We start from the raw sequence: 23145 nt of genomic DNA on the forward strand, positions 1-23145 counted from the left end.
ACCACACTAGAGGCCTTCAAGAGGCAGCTGGACAACCATCTGTCAGGGATGCTTTAGGGTGGCTTCCTGCATTGAGCAGGGGGTTGGACTCGATGGCCTTGTAGGCCCCTTCCAACTCTGCTATTCTATGATTCTATGATTCATTGCTCATCTCACCTTGTTTTCCCTACCAGAGATGAGCATCTTTTCTTTCTCCCCCACCCAACAGGAAAAGTGCACATTTTTGAAGGTGGGGGGGAGGGAAGGTTGTTGGTTGTTTTATTATGGTTTTAATTTTTGTGAACCGCCCAGAGAGCTTCAGCTATTGGGCGGTATAAAAATGTAATAAATAAATAAATAAATAGTTTCAAATACAGCAAGACTTGAAGAGGGCTTTGCGGAAGACAGCCACTTCTCTATGCAGAAGTTCCCAAGCACAACGCATAGCATCTCCAGTTCAACGGGGATTTTAGGTCCTGGGGTTGAGAAAGCCCCTCCCCATTTTGTAGCTGGTCTAGCCTTCCTCAAACTGCTGCCTTCTTCCATATGTTGGACTGCAACTCCCAGTATCCCCCTGCCTGACCCAGCAGCAGAGAGCTTCCCCATGTGCAAGAGGCATGGAGCGTGCTGAAAGGTTGCCCAATAACAACTCTGCCAAAGCTGCCCGGGCATCTTTCGCAAGCCCTGTGCGGTTGGAGGGAGGGGCCTTCCGCAGGGGTGGGGCGGAGAGGGTTAGAAGGGCTGATTGTCAGATCCCCACCTGATTAAAACACCACAGCAGCAACGATGACAGCTTCCCCCTCCAGGCTGAGCTGGCCAGAGCTCAGGCCATTTGCATTGAGGCAAAAGGCCACCTCCTGCACCAGGTGGGGGGGATGCCCGTGCCCCCTGCCCAGTATAAAGGGAAGAGACGTGTAGTCAGACGTCCCGGGGGGACGGATTTGACATTTCTTCTGCCTGGGCTGGGTTGCTAGGAACACACCAATCCCCTGAAGGCACAGAATGCACACCCTCAATAATCAACGTGACTCATGTGCTGCCTGGAACAGCATGGAGGGTATTTAACTAGATCATCGTTTGAGATCTTGGTTTGGAGTTTTTTTATTCCTTGTTTTTAATTTGCAATCAGGAAGAAGAAGAAGAAGAAGAAGAAGAAGAAGAAGAAGAAGAAGAAGAAGAAGAAGAAGAAGAAGAAGAAGAAGACCCTATGCGGCAGGGTCTTGCTATTTACTGTTTTACTCTGTACAGCACCATGTACATTGATGGTGCTATATAAATAAATAAATAATAATAATAATAATAATGAAGATACCATCCATCCAGCACCAACCCACAAAATTGGCTCCCAAATGTGTTTTCCCTTTCAATGTGACATCAGCTCCCTCCGCTTGGAGATTTACGTTGACTTGACAATCAAGACCAAACATGCTTAGAAGGGCACAGCCAATCCAGAACTGCCCAGCTCCACCTACACCCCCCCCCCCCGCCAGTGCCACAACTAACAGAAGAGCAGATCCTTGGATCATCATAAAGTTGGATCATCATCAAATGCTGCCCTCTCCCCCTTCCCACGAACTCCGGCTCCTTCGTCACCCACCACCCCTGCAACAAAACACCGATCAAAAATGTCCTAAGCAAAGAGACCACCTCAAGGGAGCCCTGGCATTGATTGACAGTAAGGTAGAGAGGAAGTTTGGCTACAGCTGACGTGGAAACACACAGCGTTTTGGAGAATTGAGATCTCTCCCTTTCCCTCTCTCTCTCTTTTAGGACATGTCTCAAACCTCTCGCAGACAAGATTCACTACTGGTTTGCTTACTGCATAAGAGAGACTCTAGGGCCACAGCTAGACCTAAGGTTTATCCTGGGATCATCCGGGGTTCACCCCTGCTTGAGCACTGGATCCCCAGTGTGTCACCTAGATGAACAGGTTTGACCCCTGGACGATCCAGGGATAAACCTTAGGTCTAGCTATGGCCTGGGTCCATCTAGCCCAGTATTGCTGACACTGAGGGAAGTTCTACACCATGCCTATATCCCAGGGTAGGCCTTGGATCGTCCCTGGGGCAACCCAGGACTAGCAAGGACTTATCCTGGGATATCAGGAACTGTGGAAAATCTGACTTTTCTGTGGTTCCAGGACCATCCCACAGAGGTGGCCGTGTGGCCTCTGCTCCCGGGTTGTCCTGTCCTCCCCGTGAGTAGCGGGGACCATAAAATTAGCATGGAGCTGCACGGCGGCAGTCCGTGCCCATTGGGAGTGGGGGCTGGGGAGCAGGGTCGAGGGATTTTTTCTTACCTTTTGCAGTGGAGTGCAAGTGAGCTCCTCTCGTTGTTGTTGTTGTTGTTGTTGTTGTTGTTTTTAAAAATGGCGGCCGCAACATCCTTCTGGGATGTCACCCGGCCATCTAGACAACCAGGAAGGATCACAGCCGGTAAGTCTGCGAACCTCCCCCCTACACCTTTGTGGTGTAGACATAGAATCATAGAATCATAGAATAGCAGAGCTGGAAGGGGCCTACAAGGACATGGAGTCCAACCCCCTGCTCAATGCAGGAATCCACCCTAAAGCATCCCTGACAGACGGTTGTCCAGCTGCCTCTTTAATGGCTCTAGTGTGGGAAAGCCCACAACCTCCCTAACTGGTTCCATTGTCGTACTGCTCTAACAGTCAGGAAGTTTTTCCTGATGTCCAGCCGGAATCTGGCTTCCTTTAACTTGAGCCCGTTATTCCGTGTCCTGCACTCTGGGAGGATTGAGAAGAGATCCTGGCCCTCCTCTGTGTGACAACCTTTTAAGTATTTGAAGAGTGCTCTCATGTCTCCCTGACTGGCAGAAAGGGCTATCCAGGGTTTCATGCAGGAAGTTTCTTTTCCCAAACTCTACCTGAAGATGCCACTTCTCTTCTGAATATGTGAACATATTAGGGATGTATGAGACTTTAAATTTTGCTCGCAAAATGCCCCATTCAAAGGTCTGGATGCGAGCACAAGAATGTGTCTGCCAAAAATATCGGTAGATTGTCAAAAAGGTGCAGATGTTCCTCTCGTCCCTGATTCCTAGTTTGATTTGTGCACATTTCCTAATTTTTGGGGAGATTTGCTCTGTAGATTGAATCAGCCCTTTCTTTAGTCTATGGGTCAAAAAAGTTGCGCAAATTAGAAAATTTGCTGCAATTTGGGAGACTTGTGCAAATTGCCTGCTGCTGCTCAGTTCGTGCTGGTTTCCTGTGCTCAGAGTGAGCAACAATCACAAATTTATTTATTTATTTCATTTCATTTCTATACTGCCCAATAGCCGAAGCTCTCTGCAAATGGGAATCAGGCACAAAACAAGCAGTGAGACAATCTAAAATCAGACTGTTGTCCTGGCAAACCTAGCAAAGACTACTCTGCCTGTACGGGCATTGGCGGCCTGTACGTTTCCAAGCCCAATTCAAGGTGCTGAATTTAACCTATAAGGCCTTACATGGCTCGGGACGGCAATGCCTGATGGAATGACTCTCACGACCTGAACATACCTGGACACTACAATCAATAGCTGGGGGCAACCTTCAAGTGCCACCTCCGAAGGTGGCTCGGAAGGTGACAACAAAGGAGAGGGCCTTCTCAGTGGTGGCCCCCTGACTGCAGAATGAGCTCTGAGCTCCCCACTGAGGCCTGCCTGGTGCTGGCATTGTCATCTTTCCAGCGCCAGGCACCCCCTACTCCCAAGCATTTAATGGTATATGATGCAGCATTTATATTTCCTGTTGTTGAAAAGGTCTATTAGGAAAAACTTTGTTTATTTTAATGGTTTTTTTTAGGTGTTTACATTATTTTAATTTTTCTATGTTCTATTTCTTTAATGTTGTATTTTGCATTTTAATGAATTGTTGTAAACAACCCAGAGAACTTCAGCTATGGGACGGTATAGAAAATATACTTGGACTGGCAGCAGGTGACAAGGTCAGAAGTGGCCATCGTGTAATCATCCAGATTACATCTAGGAAATAGAAACCAAATGCACAGTTACAAGATGGGGGATACTTGGCTCAGCAATACTACGAACGAGAAGGATCTTGGAATGGTTGTAGATCGCAAGCTGAATATGAGCCAACAGTGCGATATGGCTGCAAGAAAGGCAAATGCTATTTTGGGCTGCATTAATAGAAGTATAGCTTCCAAATCACGTGAGGTCCTGGTTCCTCTCTATTCGGCCCTGGTTAGGCCTCATCTAGAGTATTGCGTCCAGTTCTGGGCTCCACAATTCAAGAAGGATGCAGACAAGCTGGAGCGTGTTCAGAGGAGGGCAACTAGGATGATCAGGGGTCTGGAAACAAAGCCCTATGAAGAGAGACTGAAAGAACTGGGCATGTTTAGCCTGGAGAAGAGAAGATGGAGGGGAGACATGAGAGCACTCTTCAAATACTTAAAAGGTTGCCACACAGAGGAGGGACAGGATCTCTTCTCGATCATCCCAGAGTGCTGAACACGGAATAACGGGCTCAAGTTACAGGAAGCCAGATTCCAGCTGCACATCAGGAAAAACTTCCTGACTGTTAGAGCAGTATGACAATGGAACCAGTTACCTAGGGAGGTTGTGGGCTCTCCCACACTGGAGGCATTCAAAAGGCAGCTGGACAGCCATCTGTCAGGGATGCTTTAGGGTGGATTCCTGCATTGAGCAGGGGGTTGGACTTGATGGCCTTATAGGCCCCTTCCAACTCTACTATTCTACGATTCTATGATTCTATGAGATGTCGTTGGACTGCACCTCCAATCCTCCCTCACCATTGGCTCTGCCTGTTAGGACTGCTGGCGATTGCATTCCAACAATTTCTGGAGGACCACATCTGGCTCTAAGGTCTCGGGCAGAATGTGGTCTTCCCCAGCCCTGCTCCCTGGGCTGCTTTTGATGAGAGTATCTGGGGACTGAAGCTGGGGGTGCCCGGGGGACAAAAGCATCTGCTCTACCACACAGCTGTGTCCCCTTCCCAGTCCTTAGGGGACAGAAAATAGGGTTCAATCTGAAGGTTGCCACCCTCCTCGACTGCAGCCATCTTCAACTTGGTGTCCTCCAGATGTGTTGGACTGCAGCTCCCATAATCCCCAGCCAGGCATCAGTCCAGCTGGCTGGGGCAGTCTGGGAGTTGCAGTCCAACACATCTAGAGGGCGCCAGGTTCAGGAAGGCTTGGGGCATGCAGGCGAGGACTCTTGGGTTTTACATTCGGGATTCCGGTGGGTGGCTGCGTAAAGGCAACCTTACAGGATTGGGTTGCCTAAGGATAGGAATCCTGCAGCCCTTCCAACATGCAGAAGGATCCCAGCCAGCAAATGCTACCCAGGTTTAGAATTTATACTCTCCGTCTCTGGAGTGAATATTTAGAGCCGTACAATCCTCAAGGGCAAATCAAGGGGGAACGGGTTGGACGCGCTGCGTGGAAGGAAGCCTCTCGAGCACCATCAGTCTCTACCAGGGGAGTTCCCCTTTGGGACATCCATCCCAACTCTCTCCAGAGGAAAGGGCGCCACCTGCTGAATAAGGGAGTGAAACTCAGCAGTGGCAACAAGAAGCTGCCTTGCCAAACGGCCTGTCCAAAAATCAGATTGGGAGGCTCACCCAGCTCTTCCTTAAGCACATGAGCTCATGGCCCCGTGGTGTAATGGCTCTTCTGAAATACCATTGCATCATCCGTGGAATAATGGGTGGGACCAAACTCCCCCTACCTTTTGACTTGCAAACCAATCCAATTACTTTTAATAGCTAATTCTCAATTTTCATAGGCGATTCCCATTCGTGATCTGCCTGCGGCAAACACTCTTTTGCCAAGGCGGCGGGCGTTTCCCTCTCAGCTACGACACAGAAAACAGCCAATTCCCCGGCTCCGATACCCAGGTAGAGACCTCTCCTCCTTCGGAGAGTGGTCCAAAACTCTGCCACAACATCCGCAGCATTGCAACTAGGGATGTGCTCCGCTTCTCCTCGGACCGGAGAAGCAGGAGCGGATCGGGGGGCTTCGCCTCCGCTTAAGGAGGAGGCGAAGACGATTGGGGGAGCCGTGCAGCATTGCGGAGCGGATCGAGGTGAAGGCGGATCCTTCGCCTCGATCCGGAGCTCTGCAAAAAAGGTAAGGGGGTTTTACTTGGCCCTACCACTGTTGCTGTCGCCTGTGCGGCGACGGCGGCAGAGCCAGGTAAGGGGGCAAGGGGGAGGGGGGTCTTACCTGCATCCATCCGCGGTCCCACGGCTGCTTCAACAGAGCCCGAAGACTCGGCTCCGTTGAAGCAGCCTTGGGTCCGCGGATGGATGGAGGTAAGGGAGAGGAGGGAGGGGGGTTTACCTGGCCCTGCCACCACTGCCGCCGCCTGTGCAGCGACGGTGGCAGAGCCAGGTAAGGGGGAGGGGGTCTTACCTGCGCCCGTCGCGGCCCATCCCACCTTCACTAGAGCCCGCGGCTCAACCAGGAAGTGTAGGCCGCAATCGGGGCCTTCAGTTCCTGGTAGAGCCGCGGGCTCTAGTGAAGCTGGGATGGGCTGCGACGGACACAGGTAAGGGGGAGGAGGGAGGGGTGGCTTACCTGGCACCACTCCCCGCCACTACAGAGCTCTGATTTGGATCCGGAGCTCAGCAGTGGAGCGGAGCGGTCCCTAGGCAGATCGAGGCGGGGCGGAGCGGGCCCAATCCGCAATTTGCGGAGCGGGCCCAATCCGCAATTTGCGGATCGGGCGTGAAGAGGATCGGGGGTCCGTGCACACCCCTAATTGCAACTGAGGGCAGAGCTGGGACAGAGACAAAAACCCATTCTCCTGATTCAAGCCCCAGGTGATAAAACTGAACCTGTTGATGAATTCTAACTCAGCAGTCTCTCGTCCTAATCTCTGGCCGTTTTTAGTGAGCCACTGTGCGCTACTTAGGGCAACCTGGTTTGTCTCTATGAAAAATGGACACAAATCTCAAATCAGAGATGGCAATATTCAAAAATGGGTGGGAGAACTTCCGTCTGCTAAGATACTCTGTACAGACCTTAAAGTGGCCATCATGGAGCAAAGAAACTTCAAAGAGAGTGTAGAGCGAGAGACGGCAGAGTTAGAATTCATCAACTGGTTTAATTCTACCACCAGAGGCTTGAATCAGGATGAAGGTGTTGTTGTTGCTTAAATCAAAATGCATTCAGTTTCCTTCGGATTCATTCTTTACAGTTCCTCCACACCACCACCACCACCACCATCACCATATGTACTGCACATAAACCTGAAACTCTCCATAATACCCTATGTATTTGATGGAAGCAGTCTATAGTCCATGAAAGTCTTTAAGGTGACGCAAGACACTTTGATAAATTACTCTAACTGGTTATGTAGGCCTTACCTGGCCAGGAGGCGTGGAAATCAGGACAGGTTCTTTGCTGTGGCACTTTGATGGTGCGGCTAGTGAAAACAGGTCCTATTTTAGCTCTTCAGCTTGCTCTAGTGATCTTGTGGTGGTAACTCCAAGGCAGAAGACACCAAGAAACACAAGATGTTGGAGGACAGAGCTGTGAGTCATGAAGGCTGCCCTGCACTCCCTGGGGATGATGGGAGCAGGGCTGGTGCTACCATAGAGGCCACTCAGGCGGCATTGTTGGCTGTGAGCTGGACCCTGCACCCGCCCAGCCGAAGCGAAGCCAGGGACACTGGGGTGGGGTGGGGGGCTCCACGTTCGGACTTCCACCCAGAAGCCACCCTCCCAGAGCCGCTCTAGCTGCCCGGAAGCCGCTCTCCCAGAGCCGGGAGGCCAGCGTCACCAGAAGAAGAAAAAGCACGTGGCAAACTCGACCCTGGCCCAAGCCAGCCTCTGCCTTACTCCCGAGGAAAGGGCACCAGGTCGCCTCGCCTCTCTCCTCAAACAGGCCGCGATGTCCAGGCAGGCGGGCAAACGGGACTCCCTCTCCCTTACCCCAGGAAAGCGAGGGACTTGTGGACTCCTCGCAAGGCAAACTCTCCTGCTTCCGGATCTTGCGCGCGTGGATCAACGGGACTTGCATCCGAGAAAGCCTTGCACCAGGAAGCACCAGTGCAGCCCGATCCACCTATGCCTCCTTACTCGGAGGCTTTATTCCCCCGAGTAAACGTGCGGAGGGGATTGGGACGCCAGGCTGCATAGCGGGTTGCGTTCACATGGAAGTAAGTCCCGGTGAATTCCAGACGGCTCGGTCCCAAATCGAAGTGAGCCAGTCCCAGCTCTCCACTCGGCACACGCGTTCGGACTTCCGCGCAATTTTGGGGGGGGGAGGGGCAAGTAGCTTGACTTGCCTAGGGCGCAAAATAGTCTGGCACCGGCCCTGGATGGGTGTTGCAGTCCAACACATCTGTGAGGCACCAGGTTGGGCAAAGCTGCCATGCCATCTAATGACACCCATTGTCATGACCAAGAAAGGCCAAACAAGGACAGTTCAGTGCATCCATGGCCTAGATCACATCTGAACCCAGGTCTTCTATAGCAAGGAGGTCCAGGTCTCAAAGTCACCAGTTAGAAAGGTGACTTTTAGACCTCTCCGTTTTGAGCCCATTTCAAAGGCAGAAGAGGTCAGGCGAAGGCCACCCTCCAAGATGAGGTGAAGTGTTTAAATAAGCTAATCTCCCCTACCACACTCCAGGCAGGTGTGCAAAACGGAACACTTCCTGTACCTGATACAGACCGGGTGCCCTTCGTTCCCTCTCGCCTTAGCACAACACGGCCACAACCATTCCACCAGCTTGGCCTCAGTCCTCGAGAGCCAGCGTGGGCATGTCCCGAGGAAAGTCAACAACGACAGACCGGTTTTTGGCACAAGATGGGCAGAGCTGTTGGGGAAATATGACCTTTCACAAACTGCCTTTGGATCTGTCACTAACCTCCGGCTCTCCTTCCCATCTAGCAAAGGGAGCAAGAGTTGTATGGCATCACAGTCCGACTATTTTGTAGCGTGCGCGGGAGGGAAAAGGAGGCTTTGTGGAGCCTCCAGGTCCAGGGGCAGTATGCCAGCAATGCTGGCAGCAGTGCAGGAGAGCAGCTTTCCCATTGCAGCTCCAAGCTTGTGGAGTTCTCTGCCCTGGGAGATCAGACTGGCCTGCTCCCTCATGGCGGCATTTAAGATGCCCTTATTTTGCTGTGCTGATGGCCTGGTTGACTCTGAAATTGACTAGGCAGAATCACTTGAGCAGGGGGTTGGACTCGATGGCCTTATAGGTCCCTTCCAACTCTACTATTCTATGATTCTATGACTTATAACTTATTTTGTCACAGGATCAATTGCTGTGATATTTGTGTGTGTGTGTGTTTAAGTTTATGTAAGACAAGCTGGAGGAGCTTCAGAGGAGGGCAGCCAGGATGATCAGGGGTCTGGAAACAAAGCCCTGTGAAGAGAGACTGAAAGAACTGGGCATGTTTAGCCTGGAGAAGAGAAGATGGAGGGGAGACATGAGAACACTCTTCAAATACTTAAAAGGTTGTCACACAGAGGAGGGCCAGGATCTCTTCTTGACCATCCCAGAGTGCAGGACGCGGAATCATGGGCTCAGCTTACAGGAAGCTAGACTCCGGTGGGATATTAGGAAAAAATTCCTGACTGTTAGAGCAGCACGAAAATGGAACCAATTCCCTAGGGAGGTTGTGGGCTCCCCCACCCTAGAGGCCTTCAAGAGGCAGCTGGACAACCCTCTGTCAGGGATGCTTTAAGGTGGATTCCTGCATTGAGCAGGGGGTTGGACTCGATGGCCTTGTAGGGCCAACTCTACTATTCTATGATTTTATTGCCTTTTCAAACTTATATTCTTATTAACAGTTTTGAGTGGCTCCTTATAATCTAGAAATTGCTCCCGCGCTCAGTTCAAGGTGACTGGGGCCACAGCTAGACCTAAGGTTTATCTTGGGATCATCCAGGGTTCGCCCCTGCCTGAGCACTGGATCCCTGTTTGTCACCTAGATGAACAGGTTTGACCCCTGGACAATCCAGGGATAAACCTTAGGTCTAGCTATGGCCTGGGAGTTCATAGCTGGAGATGGACCTCTCTTACGTCCTACCTTTGGGTTCTCCAATGGGGTGCCCATCTCAGCACCCATATTCCTAGGGACACTTCCCTTGGCACCCAGCAGTCTCTTTGCTGCTCCTGATTTTTAACTTATTTTTTAAGATTTTTTTATTTTATTTTTAAAAAAGTTCAATTTTAATTCTTTTTTTTTAAAATTGAAAATTCTAGCTGGGAATTTGGCATCCTGCAAAGCAAAGTGCTTTCCTTCATTTCCATCTTTATTTTGAGTTCAAAATGATGTTTTGGAGATCATACACACACACACACACACACATCCCATAGGCATGCACAATGTGCACCCAGGGAATTTTATTTATTTATTTATTTATTTATTTATGGTGAACTCAATCATAAAGGACATTATTTTTTATTCATTTATTTCTTAAGCACTATAGACACTGATGCCCTACTATGCGTTCAGCTTGCCAGACCATGGGAGGCCCATTGCAGGTGAAGGGAGGATTGAGGAGACACTGGCCGGAGGAGGGTCTTACGGGGTGATATTAACCTTCAGGACCCCTTCCTCCTGACCTCTTTAAACATCGCTCCCGGCAGGCAGTTCTCCCAGAAGAACAATTCCTTTTTGCTCTTGCTCCCGGAAACAACAGTGTTCTCTCTCTCGGCCTCATCTAGAGTATTGCATCCAGTTCTGGGCTCCACAATTCAAGAAGGACGCAGACAAGCTGGAGCGTGTTCAGAGGAGGGCAACCAGGATGATCAGGGGTCTGGAAATAAAGCCCTATGAAGAGAGACTGAAAGAACTGGGCATGTTTAGCCTGGAGAAGAGAAGATGGAGGGGAGACATGATAGCACTCTTCAAATACTTGAAAGGTTGTCACACAGAGGAGCGCCAGGATCTCTTCTCGATCCTCCCAGAGTGCAGGACACGGAATAATGGGCTCAAGTTAAAGGAAGCCAGATTCCGGCTGGACATCAGGAAAAACTTCGTGACTGTTAGAGCAGTACGACAATGGAACCAGTTACCTAGGGAGGTGGTGGGCTCTCTCACCCTAGAGGCCTTCAAGAGGCAGCTGGACAAGCATCTGTCAGGGATGCTTTAGGGTGGATTCCTGCATTGAGCAGGGGGTTGGACTCAATGGCCTTGTAGGCCCCTTCCAACTCTGCTATTCTATGATTCTATGATTCTCTCAGAGGCAGTTGTTCTTTGGTACGGTGATGGAGCAACTGGAGGGCAGCCGGAGGACTGTTCCTGCTGCATCTGGATCTCCGTCTGGATCCCTACTCAACACCCCCCCTCAATTTGGCACTTATTGCTTGAGACATTAGGGTGTGCCTGGGCACACCCGGCACACCCCTTCCACATGCCTATGGACCCCCATCCCTCTGCCTTCTACTTAGGATTCTTGGGCAAGTATCTTCCAATCTTTTTCTTTTTAGTTTCACCAGTTTGCCTTTTGGGAAAAGGGTGATTTGTGACTGTGCCCACTGCAGCAGTCATTTTATGAATGGGCAAGTCCCCCCCCCCACACAGTGGCCATTTTGTGAGAGTGCCCACACCATTTTTTCAAAATCCCAAATGTGATTACAAACGCAAAAAGTTTGGGGAGCCCTGTTTTCCTGTGTATTACTCAAAGCAGAGTACACGGGTCCCCTGATGGTGGTCTCCCACCCACGCACACGCCAGGCCCAAACCTACTTAGCTTCAGCAAAGTTGTTGCATTGTGCGCCTTCGAACCAAGTCCTGAGAACAGGAGCCCTTGTGGTTGCTGAGGAATCTCACTCCCCTGCTGTAGGAAGAGCTCAGAGCTTGGAGAGGTTGACATGTTTCCACTTCTCCAAGAGCTGTGATGGGTGTTGGTAGGGCCTGATCCAGGTTTTGTGGGTCCTTGGGCAAGACACACTCAGTGGGCCCTCTCCCCCAGTGAGTCTCCCTTGTCACCACCATTGTCGGGGATTTATGCCCTGCCCTTGGGATCTCCAATGGCGTGCCCATCTCAGCACCAATATTCCTGCGGAGACTTCTTATGGCCCCCAGCAGGCTCTTTGCCAGTCCTGATTTTTCTCTGATCTCTTACCATTTTTTATTTGTGTGGGCTCTCGCCATGTGCTCAACCATGTCTCCCCTTGGTGCCACCTCTGGGCCTTGAATTCCAAAAACTGGGATGAGAGATTCCTTGGCTTTTGAGAAGACGTCTGTTCTCAGGGGAGATGTCAACATACATTTTGTACCTATAAGGTCACACACACACACACACACACACACACACACACACACAGTCTTCTGTGCTCTCTCACCCAAAGGAAACTGGACTCTATAGTGCTACCCATGGAACGCACCACTGCTCAGGAGAATGGTGGGTGTGTTCCATCCTCAACTGATCTCCCACAACAGCAAACCAGGAAGAGTTCGAACTCTGCCCCAGCCATTAAAATATCCCCTCACCTGGTACTCTCCAGTTGTGTCGGACTGCAACTCCCATCATTCCCGACCACAATGGCCCCGGTGGGGAAGTCTGGGTTAGGCAATTGCTGAAGCCGGCCCCTCTTCCACTCCTGGTCCCACTCATAGGAACTGGATGTACTGAGTCAGACCTCTGGTCTATCAAGCCCACTGTTGATGACACACTGACGGGAAGCCATGGCTCTCCAGGGTTCTGGGTAAGATTCTTTCCTCGCCCTACCTGGAGATGCCGCTGAGGATTGAACCTGGAAGGGCTCAATCACACTGAACCCCAGCTTCTCCCCCATCTTGGGAAAGTGAGACATTTCTTGAGGGTAACTCTTCGGAGGACCCTGCACACTTTGCCTCTATGTGCTGCCAGACCCACAAAACCAGGTGCTACCATCAATCTTGTTTGCCTTTCCATAGCCACAAGACTCTTGGTGGCTTTGGGTTGTTGTGATGGATTTATTTATTTATTTATTTATTTATTGCATTCCTATACCGCCCAATAGCCGAAGCTCTCACACAGCCACTCCACTAGAGAGCAGGCGCTGTTTCGTATCCCAGTCCAGCTGCCAAGCAGCGTGGTTCAGAGAGGAGACTCCCCACATGAACACCATTGAAATTGGGGACCCTCTGCGTGTGGGTCTGCTGAATCCCTGTTTGCAATCCAGGCGAAGGATTGTAGCGAGATACATAAAAATACATAAAAATCTAAGGCAGTCTGGCCTTTAAAAGGAAGAAGGAGGAGGAGGAGGAGGAGGAGGAGGAGGAGGAGGAGGAGGAGGAAGAAGAAGAAGAAGAAGAAGAAGAAGAAGAAGAAGAAGAAGAAGAAGAAGAAGAAGAAGAAGAAGAAGAGGGGGAGGAGGAGGAGGAGGAGGAGGAGGAGGAGGAAGAAGAAGAAGAAGAAGAAGAAGAAGAAGAAGAGGAAGAGGAGGAGGAGGAAGAAGAAGAAGAAGAAGAAGAAGAGGGGAGGAGGGAGGAGGTGGAGGAGGAGGAGGAAGAAGAAGAAGAAGAGGGGGAGGAAGAAGAGGAGGATGAGGAGGAGGAAGAGGAGGAGGAGGAGGAGGAGGGACACAAAAGCATGAGGTCCTGGATGTTGGAAACAAACACAAGGAAGGTTCTTCAACGATTGGAATGTGAGATGTGTTCAAACTTGTCAGCCCCATTCACATGCAGCCATTCAGAAGATCCTTAGTAATTATTTTCTTAAGGAGCGTGTATTATGATTTAGAGAGAGAGAGAGAGACAGAGACAGAGACAGAGAGACAGAGAGAGAGTCTTGTGATACCTCAAACAGGATATAATTACTGCAGATAAATCCAGAAAACATTGGGAATGGAATCTGGGAGAGGCTACCCAACCGCCTGGGAACCCTCAGGCCTCCTGGCTCGCTGGACTCACTGGAGCATAACAGAGGGCCACTTTAACAAGGGGCAGGTGGGCCAAAGCACCATGACACACACACCCCACGCACACACTAAACCCCATTGTCACAGAGGCTGTTTACGCGCACACCCATTTTCCACACTCTAAGACTGGCAATTAAGGGGCCAAATGGCATCACTCGGGGGGGGGGAGGTGTCAGATTTTGTTGAAGGGCCCCCAGTTGCTGCCCCCTGTACAGTGGCTGATCCTGCCAGGACATTCGCCTTGTCCTCATGGTTAAGCCCAGGGCTTAAGAGCCGAATCTCAGAATTGAGGGTCTCTTGCAGAGCTGCAAGCAGCCTTACCGTTCACACCTGCACACACCCACACCCCAGCTGCTAACATCAGAAAGCCAACGCCAGGCCTGCAGAACTGAACGTGGCAGCCACAGCAACAGGTGAGCCAAGGGAGAGAACCGATGTTTAGTGCTGAGCTTCTTTTAGCTCGAGGGCTGGATTCGATTTCAGGGAAGCCCTCGGAGGCCACATTCCAGCGGCTGACAGGGCCAATGACAAAATGAGTACGGCCATAAATACAAAAAATGCCAGCCCCTCTTAGCTGAAAGCACTTATTACTAGGCCTTAGGGGCGGCATTTCACATGTTTACAATGGGGGAAAACAGGAAATGCCAGAAGGCCACGAAGAATCAGCAGTTGGAGGAGAAGGTAGTGGCCTCCTGGGGCTGGATTAAGGCCCCACATGGGCCGGGTTTGGCTTGCGGGCCTGAGGTTCAACACCCTTGGGTAGACCTTCCAATCCATCCATCCATCCATCAATTTATCTCTCCATTGTATCCAAAGTGCTTTGACCAGCACACAAGAGATTACCTAGGGAAGCCATGGCAAGACAGCAGGTTCAGGTTCAGTTTCCAAAGTGGATATTGCAGCTCCGCAAGTATGAACCCACGTCCCAAATGCACCTTCTGTTGGACGCCATCGCATTTACTTGTCTATAGAACTACAGCTGTCTCTCTGTGTGCACATGCAATTAGGAACGGGGATGCATTTCCAAAACCAAAAAGAGTTTCCATGTATATATTGCATGAGACGAAGTTGTGAGGGTGTGAAAGCAGAAGGTCCCTTTGTTTCTGCGGAACACGTTGGGAATAGCACTAAGTTTAAACCATTTTATGCCAACAGGAGCCCAATGAGATAGGCTAGACTTCTCCCCCAAACTCTGAGTCAACAAGCCCTCTTTGTATGCCACCCACCTCTTCTAGATTTAAGCATTCTTCTTTCTTCTAGAATCATAGAATAGCAGAGTTAGAAGGGGCCTACAAGGCCATTGAGTCCAACCCCCTGCTCAATGCAGGAATCCACCCTAAAGCATCCCTGACAGATGCTTGTCCAGCTGCCTCTTGAAGGCCTTTAGTGTGGGAGAGCCCACAACCTCATCAGGCAACTGATTCCATTGTCGTACTGCTCTAACAGTCAGGAAGTTTTTCCTGATGTCCAGCTGGAATCTGGCTTCCTTTAACTTGAGCCCGTTATTCCGTGTCCTGCACTCTGGGAGGATCGAGAAGAGATCCTGGCTCTCCTCTGTGTGACAACCTTTTAAGTATTTGAAGAGTGCTCTCATGTCTCCCCTCAATCTTCTCTTCTCCAAGCTAAACATGCCCAGTTCTTTCTAGTCAGTTGGACCCTGATGCTGCATCCACCCTCAGGGACAGGTTGATTTGACTTCATCTGGAGATACCTGGGAGAAGCATAGAGAAGGAGAGAAAATGCTTTTTGCTGGCCCAATGGGTCATGTGAATATGGGACAGACAGTGACAGCACCATGAGGGATCTTATGCAAAGAATCTGGTTTCTTGCACTCATCATTCATTATGATATACTCTTGATAGCAGCCCACAATATATTTAGCTTTCACTCCATGAAAGAACATCTGAATTGCATTGCTAGCTCAGAGCAAGTTCCATCTAATCCAGCATTCTACTACTTTCCAAAAGTAGCCAGTTTGATGCCTCTGGATACAGGCAGGGTATGAAGGTACCCATGTCACTTGTCCCCACCATCTAGCACTCAGAGATAGACTGCCCCAAGGCATGGAGGTTCATGCACCAGAAGCAGGTTGATACCACCACAATCCTCCATCAGAAACATGCAGCAACCATGTCTCACCTGTCCAATGACTTCTCTGGAAAGGAGAAGGAACCCTGGCAGATGCGGTCGATGTAATTCAGGGGGATTCTCTGCAGCTGAAGGCACTTTAACATGATGAAGTCATATTTGCAGACCAAGATGGCGGAGTCTGTGATCACAACCACACGCTCCTTCTCGTTGTTCCAATGGTCGATCCTGCAATGGGGCAGGGAGAGGTCACTCAGAGGTCAGAACTTTGGCAGGCCAAGGCAAGAATGGGCTGGACATGGGCTGGAGATCTCGGAAGGGTGAGTAAGAATTGCATCTCATGTCATGTTCTGTGACAATTTACTAACATTCACGAACTTCATGATATTCGGCATGGAAAGGATTTGAAACTTTAAAAACTTGAAACGTGGGAGAAAGTGACAGGTCGATCCAACCAGGCCCAGTGATTCGAAGGCTTCATTCTTCAAAGTCTGTGTATTCAATGACTATTCATGTGTTCTTAGGCGCTGCTACTAAATCAGAAGAGCCAGAATTGTGCTAGATGGGCGAATGCTCCAACTCGGTATAATACCAGATGTTTGGTCGCTTTCCAGGCTTTGTAAAAACCATCCCTTTCCACACCTGCTTTTAAGCTGATATACTGTGAAAGACCTTTCATTCCAAGGCAATCAACATTTTCAACCACATCTGTTCAGCTATGCTAGATTATTTATTTGTTTTTATCTTATAAAGGATTTTATGGCACAAAGAGGTGGGGACCTGAATACCAATTTGATATGAACATAAGGACAAAAGACGAGCCCTACTGGATCAGACCAAAGGCCTATACAGTCTGCATCCCCTGCTACCTAAATGGTTATTTAGAGATGCCAGGAGTTGAACCTGGAAAACGTCTGCAGTCTAAGCTGGTGCTCTACAACTATGGATACATAAAGTTCCTTTAAGAGCATAAGAGCCAGGCTGGATCAGACCAAAGGCCTTGCTAGACCAGGGTTTACTCTGGTCTGATACCCGGGCTTACTCCTGTGTGTCCAGGTGATGCACAGGGGATCCCGGGGTCAGGCAGGGGTCAACCCTCCCTTGCCCCGGGTTAACGGGCTCCACTTTTTGCCCGGTATTTCCGCAGTCCCAGGCTGAGTCCAGGACCGCAGAAGGTCTAGCCCATTCCGCAGCTTTTTCCAGCTACGTGGCTTACTCATGTATAGCCGGGAGAAGCCGTGCACAGGGCAGGGGGGGGGGGGAGATCGCGGCCAGGGGGGGAGATCGCAGCCACGGGGAGTGGGGAAACCTTTTAAAAAAAACTTAGCTTTGGCGCTCCTGCGCACCCGGCCCTTTAAAAAAATATATGGTGGACACGATGGGGCTTTCCTTTAGCCTGTCGCATCTGACGTGTGGATTAGAACGACAGCCCGCGGTCGCCCGTCCACACACCCCGATTTTAAGGCAGGTCCAGCAAAGCCCCAAAGGCCTTGCTAATCTAGCCTTCACAAAGTGGTCAACTAGCTGCCCACAGGAAACCCACCAGCAGGACATGAACACAACAGCACCCTCCCACCCATGTTCCCCAGCAACTGGTGCTCATAGGCACACTGCCTCTGATACTGGCGCCATCAGGACTAGTAGCCATTGATAGCCTTCTCCTTCAGGAATTTGTCTTAATACATTTTAGGTATATTAGGGTGACCCTATGAAAAGGAGGACCGGGCTCCTGTATCTTTAACAGTTGTACTGAAAAGGGAATTTCAGCAGGTGTCATTTGTATATATGGGGAACCTGGTGAAATTCCCTCTTCATCACAACAGTTAAAGCTGCAGGTGCCCTGCCCTCTTTTAAATCTGGTCACTCTAGTATAGCTCCTGCACCTTTAACTGTTGTGATGAAGAGGGAATTTCACCAGGTTCTCCATATATACAAATGACACCTGCTGAAATTCCCTTTTTCTATGCAACTGTTAAAGATACAGGAGCCCTGTCCTCCTTTTTATATGGTCACCTTAGGTATATACTATGAGGGTGACCATAGGAAAAGGAGGACAGGGCTCCTGTATCTTTAACAGTTGCATAGAAAGGGAGATTTCAGCAGGTGTCATTTGTATAAGTGGAGAACCTGATGAAATTCTGTCTTCATCACAACAGTTAAAGCTGCAGGAGCTATTCTAGAGTGACCAGATTTAAAAGAGGGCAGGGCACCTGCAGCTTTAACTGTTGTGATGAAGAGGGAATTTCACCAGGTTCTCCATATATACAAATGACACCTGCTGAAATTCCCTTTTTCTATGCAACTGTTAAAGATACAGGAGCCCTGTCCTCCTTTTTATATGGTCACCTTAGGTATATACTATGAGGGTGACCATAGGAAAAGGAGGACAGGGCTCCTGTATCTTTAACAGTTGCATAGATAGGGAGATTTCAGCAGGTGTCATTTGTATAAGTGGAGAACCTGATGAAATTCTGTCTTCATCACAACAGTTAAAGCTGCAGGAGCTATTCTAGAGTGACCAGATTTAAAAGAGGGCAGGGCACCTGCAGCTTTAACTGTTGTGATGAAGAGGGAATTTCACCAGGTTCTCCATATATACAAATGACACCTGCTGAAATTCCCTTTTTCTATGCAACTGTTAAAGATACAGGAGCCCTGTCCTCCTTTTTATATGGTCACCTTAGGTATATACTATGAGGGTGACCATAGGAAAAGGAGGACAGGGCTCCTGTATCTTTAACAGTTGCATAGATAGGGAGATTTCAGCAGGTGTCATTTGTATAAGTGGAGAACCTGATGAAATTCTGTCTTCATCACAACAGTTAAAGCTGCAGGAGCTATTCTAGAGTGACCAGATTTAAAAGAGGGCAGGGCACCTGCAGCTTTAACTGTTGTGATGAAGAGGGAATTTCACCAGGTTCTCCATATATACAAATGACACCTGCTGAAATTCCCTTTTTCTATGCAACTGTTAAAGATACAGGAGCCCTGTCCTCCTTTTTATATGGTCACCTTAGGTATATACTATGAGGGTGACCATAGGAAAAGGAGGACAGGGCTCCTGTATCTTTAACAGTTGCATAGATAGGGAGATTTCAGCAGGTGTCATTTGTATAAGTGGAGAACCTGATGAAATTCTGTCTTCATCACAACAGTTAAAGCTGCAGGAGCTATTCTAGAGTGACCAGATTTAAAAGAGGGCAGGGCACCTGCAGCTTTAACTGTTGTGATGAAGAGGGAATTTCACCAGGTTCTCCATATATACAAATGACACCTGCTGAAATTCCCTTTTTCTATGCAACTGTTAAAGATACAGGAGCCCTGTCCTCCTTTTTATATGGTCACCTTAGGTATATACTATGAGGGTGACCATAGGAAAAGGAGGACAGGGCTCCTGTATCTTTAACAGTTGCATAGATAGGGAGATTTCAGCAGGTGTCATTTGTATAAGTGGAGAACCTGATGAAATTCTGTCTTCATCACAACAGTTAAAGCTGCAGGAGCTATTCTAGAGTGACCAGATTTAAAAGAGGGCAGGGCACCTGCAGCTTTAACTGTTGTGATGAAGAGGGAATTTCACCAGGTTCTCCATATATACAAATGACACCTGCTGAAATTCCCTTTTTCTATGCAACTGTTAAAGATACAGGAGCCCTGTCCTCCTTTTTATATGGTCACCTTAGGTATATACTATGAGGGTGACCATAGGAAAAGGAGGACAGGGCTCCTGTATCTTTAACAGTTGCATAGATAGGGAGATTTCAGCAGGTGTCATTTGTATAAGTGGAGAACCTGATGAAATTCTGTCTTCATCACAACAGTTAAAGCTGCAGGAGCTATTCTAGAGTGACCAGATTTAAAAGAGGGCAGGGCACCTGCAGCTTTAACTGTTGTGATGAAGAGGGAATTTCACCAGGTTCTCCATATATACAAATGACACCTGCTGTAATTTCCTTTTCAATACCCTTGGTTTCTAATTCCATGGCACAATTCACCATGTAAGCACTAGGTGGCAATGCAGAGCGAGAGAGAGAGAGAGAGAGAGAACACAAACCTATTATCAGGTTTTACACTCAGGATCTGCTGCCCATTTTATATCTCTACGACTGTTTGACATTTGTGTGGTTTATAATTAAATGCTCCGCAGAGAAAACAACAGTTGCTTAGGTGTTCCTTGCAACTGTTGCTCCACATTGCCTCGAGGACTTGTTTCCTGTAGAAAGGCAATTTTAATTAAAAACAACAAAAATCAGTAATAACAACTGCACAATATTGAGGTGTTTTGCAGGTACCTTAAGAAGTTTATAGAGTTGGGAGGGATATTATTATTATTATTATTATTATTATTATTATTATTATTATTTCTAAAGCAACATCATCTTATAAGGCCCTCTGCATAGTAACAGCAGTAAGAACAGCAGCTTCCCTGAAGAACTTAAGATCTAAATTTAGACAAGTGTGGCAGAGGGAAAGATACCAAATGGAAGAAGAAAGATGAAAATGGAACAAAGAATGACGTAGAGGCTATACTGAGTAGTCAAATGCAGTGACCCAGAGGATCGCATAGTTTCTATACAACAGTCTCAGCCTCAAGGAGCACGCAAGCTAAATTTAGACTCATCTATACCTGGTGTGTGTGCGTGTGTGCGCGCTTGCGTGCGCAGAGGTGTAACTTAGGGCTTATTTAAAATGGTGCCCCCAAATTCTTTTCCACAGCCATGTACTTGAATTACATACCATGGCACTGCAGCCCTTTCTAACTCCATCACTAATACTTTTTTTGAAAGCCTGTGGAAGAATTAGATGTATTGTGATGCTTACAATGGAACCAGTGACCTAGGGAGGTTGTGGGCTCTCCCACACTAGAGGCCTTCAAGAGGCAGCTGGACAAGCATCTGTCAGGGATGCTTTAGGGGGGATTCCTGCATTGAGCAGGGGGTTGGTCTCAATGGCCTTGTAGGCCCCTTCCAACTCTGCTATTCTATGATTCTATAAGCATGGGGGTGGGGAGAGTGTGGAGTTGGGTTTATTTATTTATTTATTACATTTCTATACCGCCCAATAGCCGAAGCTCTCTGTCAGCAACACCCCTACAAATCCCTTTACCCACCATGGTGAGCCAAAAAACCTCGGGAATTCTGAGCAAAATGGCTGGAGGGGTGGTGGTTTGGGAAGAGGGAATTCCAAATTGATTCTCTGGCAAAGCTGCAAAGACAGGATAAGGCTGGTCAAAGAGGAAGTACAGCCGGTGAAGATCAGAGTCCTGAACGTCTGACCCAGCCTGGCTGTTACTGGTCAAACTGGGAATAGTCTAGTTGGTTGGCAGCTCTGGATACAGTAGGTAAAAATCTGCAAATGTTAGTATAGGGGAAACAGTTATTGATTGATTGATTGCATTTCTATACCGCCCAATAGCCGGAGCTCTCTGGGCGGTTCACAAAAATTTAACAAGAAAATTCCCAGGGGTGCTTACTCAGTCAATAACCAGAAGCTGTGGGCTGTTTCTCCCATGTTTACAACCACATGGACTTTCAGATCATCCATGGCTTGGTCAAAGGCTCCAGGCTGAAAAAATAAGGGAAGCGAAGATGAGAAGGGGGAGAGGTAGAGGAAAAGAATGCAAAAGCGAAGAACAGGTCCTCCCCTTTTCTTGGAGCCAACCCGTGCCCCACTTTTCCCCTCCCTCATACCGCTACTGCCATTTAACCAGCCCTGGCTGCCCACTGTGAAGAATATCGGTAAGAATGTGGCAGCATATCGGTAAGAATGTGCAAACGATTGATGTTTGAGATGGCCAGGATACTTCAAACATCCTCTCAGCCTTCGCCTCAGGGCTGACCCTTGTCCGTGTTTGCGATCGCTGCGCACTGAGCACGAATAGGACACTTGCGCAAATCAAACAACCGATAGAATGGGAGATTTACACGAGTTTCCCTAAATGTGTGCACGTTTCCTAATTTGCAGAACTTTCCTGCATAGGCTAAAGCAGGGCTGATGAAGTATACAGGGGGGAAAAATGTGGAAATCAAACTGGGAACTGGGAACAAGATGGACACAAATATGTGTTCGAACGTTTGTGGATATTTTTAGCCGACCTGCTCTTGCATTCACAGCTTCAAATGGGGCAGGAAGTTCTCACACACATCCCTATATAAAGGGACAGCCCCGATCCAGGACTCCAGAGCCAGCATGCTGCTTCCGTCCCTAGCTGAGACCCATCATTCCTCCTTTATCACGAAGCAGGCCAAATGACCTCTGCTAAAATCTTGCTACTGTGCTTTTAGAAGTTGGAGAAGTCTGGTCTATCTTTATGGAACTTGGGTTGACCACATTTGAACCAAGTGTTGCCTCCTGCTCCAACGGCCAGCCAACAGGTTTTGACATCTGAGGCAGTGTATCTCACCTCCCTTAATAATATAATGATAATAAGTTATATACCAATTTGCTGCCTTTTCATGAGACCCCAGATTAGCTGCCTTAGGCAGCCACCTTGCTCTGCCTAACGGTAGAGCTGGCCTTGACTTCTTATCTTCTTAAGCAGGAATACAAACTCAGGAGCACTTAACACCAAATGAGTCATGTCTTAACTTCACAAAGATTGTGTGTCTCTGCATTCTGGCTTTGTAAATTTATTTATTTATTTATTTATTACATTTCTATACCGCCCAATAGCCAAAGCTCTCTGGGCGGTTCACAATTTAAAACACACTGGTGGATCATGAGTAGGGTGACCATATGAAAAGGAGGAGTAGGGCTCCTGTATCTTTAACAGTCAGGGCTGGTGCTACCATAGAGGCCACTCAGGCAGCTGCCTAGAGCGCCAAGGTAAGGGGGGTGCCAAATGCCGTGCCCAGAAGCCGCTCTCCCACAGCGGCTCTGAGAGGGCGGCTTCCAGGCATGCAGTTCCGAAGCCGCACGCATGCCCCAGCACCCTGGCTTCGCTTCAGCTGGGCGCCCACCCAGCCGAAGCGAAGCCCCGCCCGCCCACTCCAGTGTCCTGGCTTCGCTTTGGCTGGGTGGACGCCCAGCCGAAGCGAAGCCAAGATGATGGGGTGGTGGCGGTGGTGGTGGCTTTGGAATGGTGTGCCCGGAATTCGCTCTCCCAGAGCGGCTTCCGCCTGGGCGCGCTGTTCTGAAGCCGTTCCCCCCACCCCAGCATCCTGGCTTCGCTTCGGCTGGGCGGGCAAAATGGCGCCCTGCACCTAGGTACACTGGGGTGTGCGTGGGGGG

General features: G+C 49.0%; 1 protein-coding gene across 1 annotated transcript in view; it reads right to left on the reverse strand.

Moving 5' to 3' along the window:
- Nucleotides 1-23145, reverse strand: part of TPRG1 (tumor protein p63 regulated 1) — a 62390-nt gene that overhangs the window by 23735 nt on the left and 15510 nt on the right. The window contains exons 3-4 of the mRNA XM_063131411.1: nt 21389-21480; nt 15967-16143 (exon numbers count right to left, since the gene is read on the reverse strand). Coding sequence (XP_062987481.1) covers nt 15967-16143; nt 21389-21480 — 269 coding nt within the window. The remainder of the gene's footprint in view (nt 1-15966; nt 16144-21388; nt 21481-23145) is intronic.

This window comes from Elgaria multicarinata, chromosome 8, assembly GCF_023053635.1.
Source record: "Elgaria multicarinata webbii isolate HBS135686 ecotype San Diego chromosome 8, rElgMul1.1.pri, whole genome shotgun sequence".
Classification (NCBI taxonomy): Eukaryota; Metazoa; Chordata; class Lepidosauria; order Squamata; family Anguidae; genus Elgaria; species Elgaria multicarinata.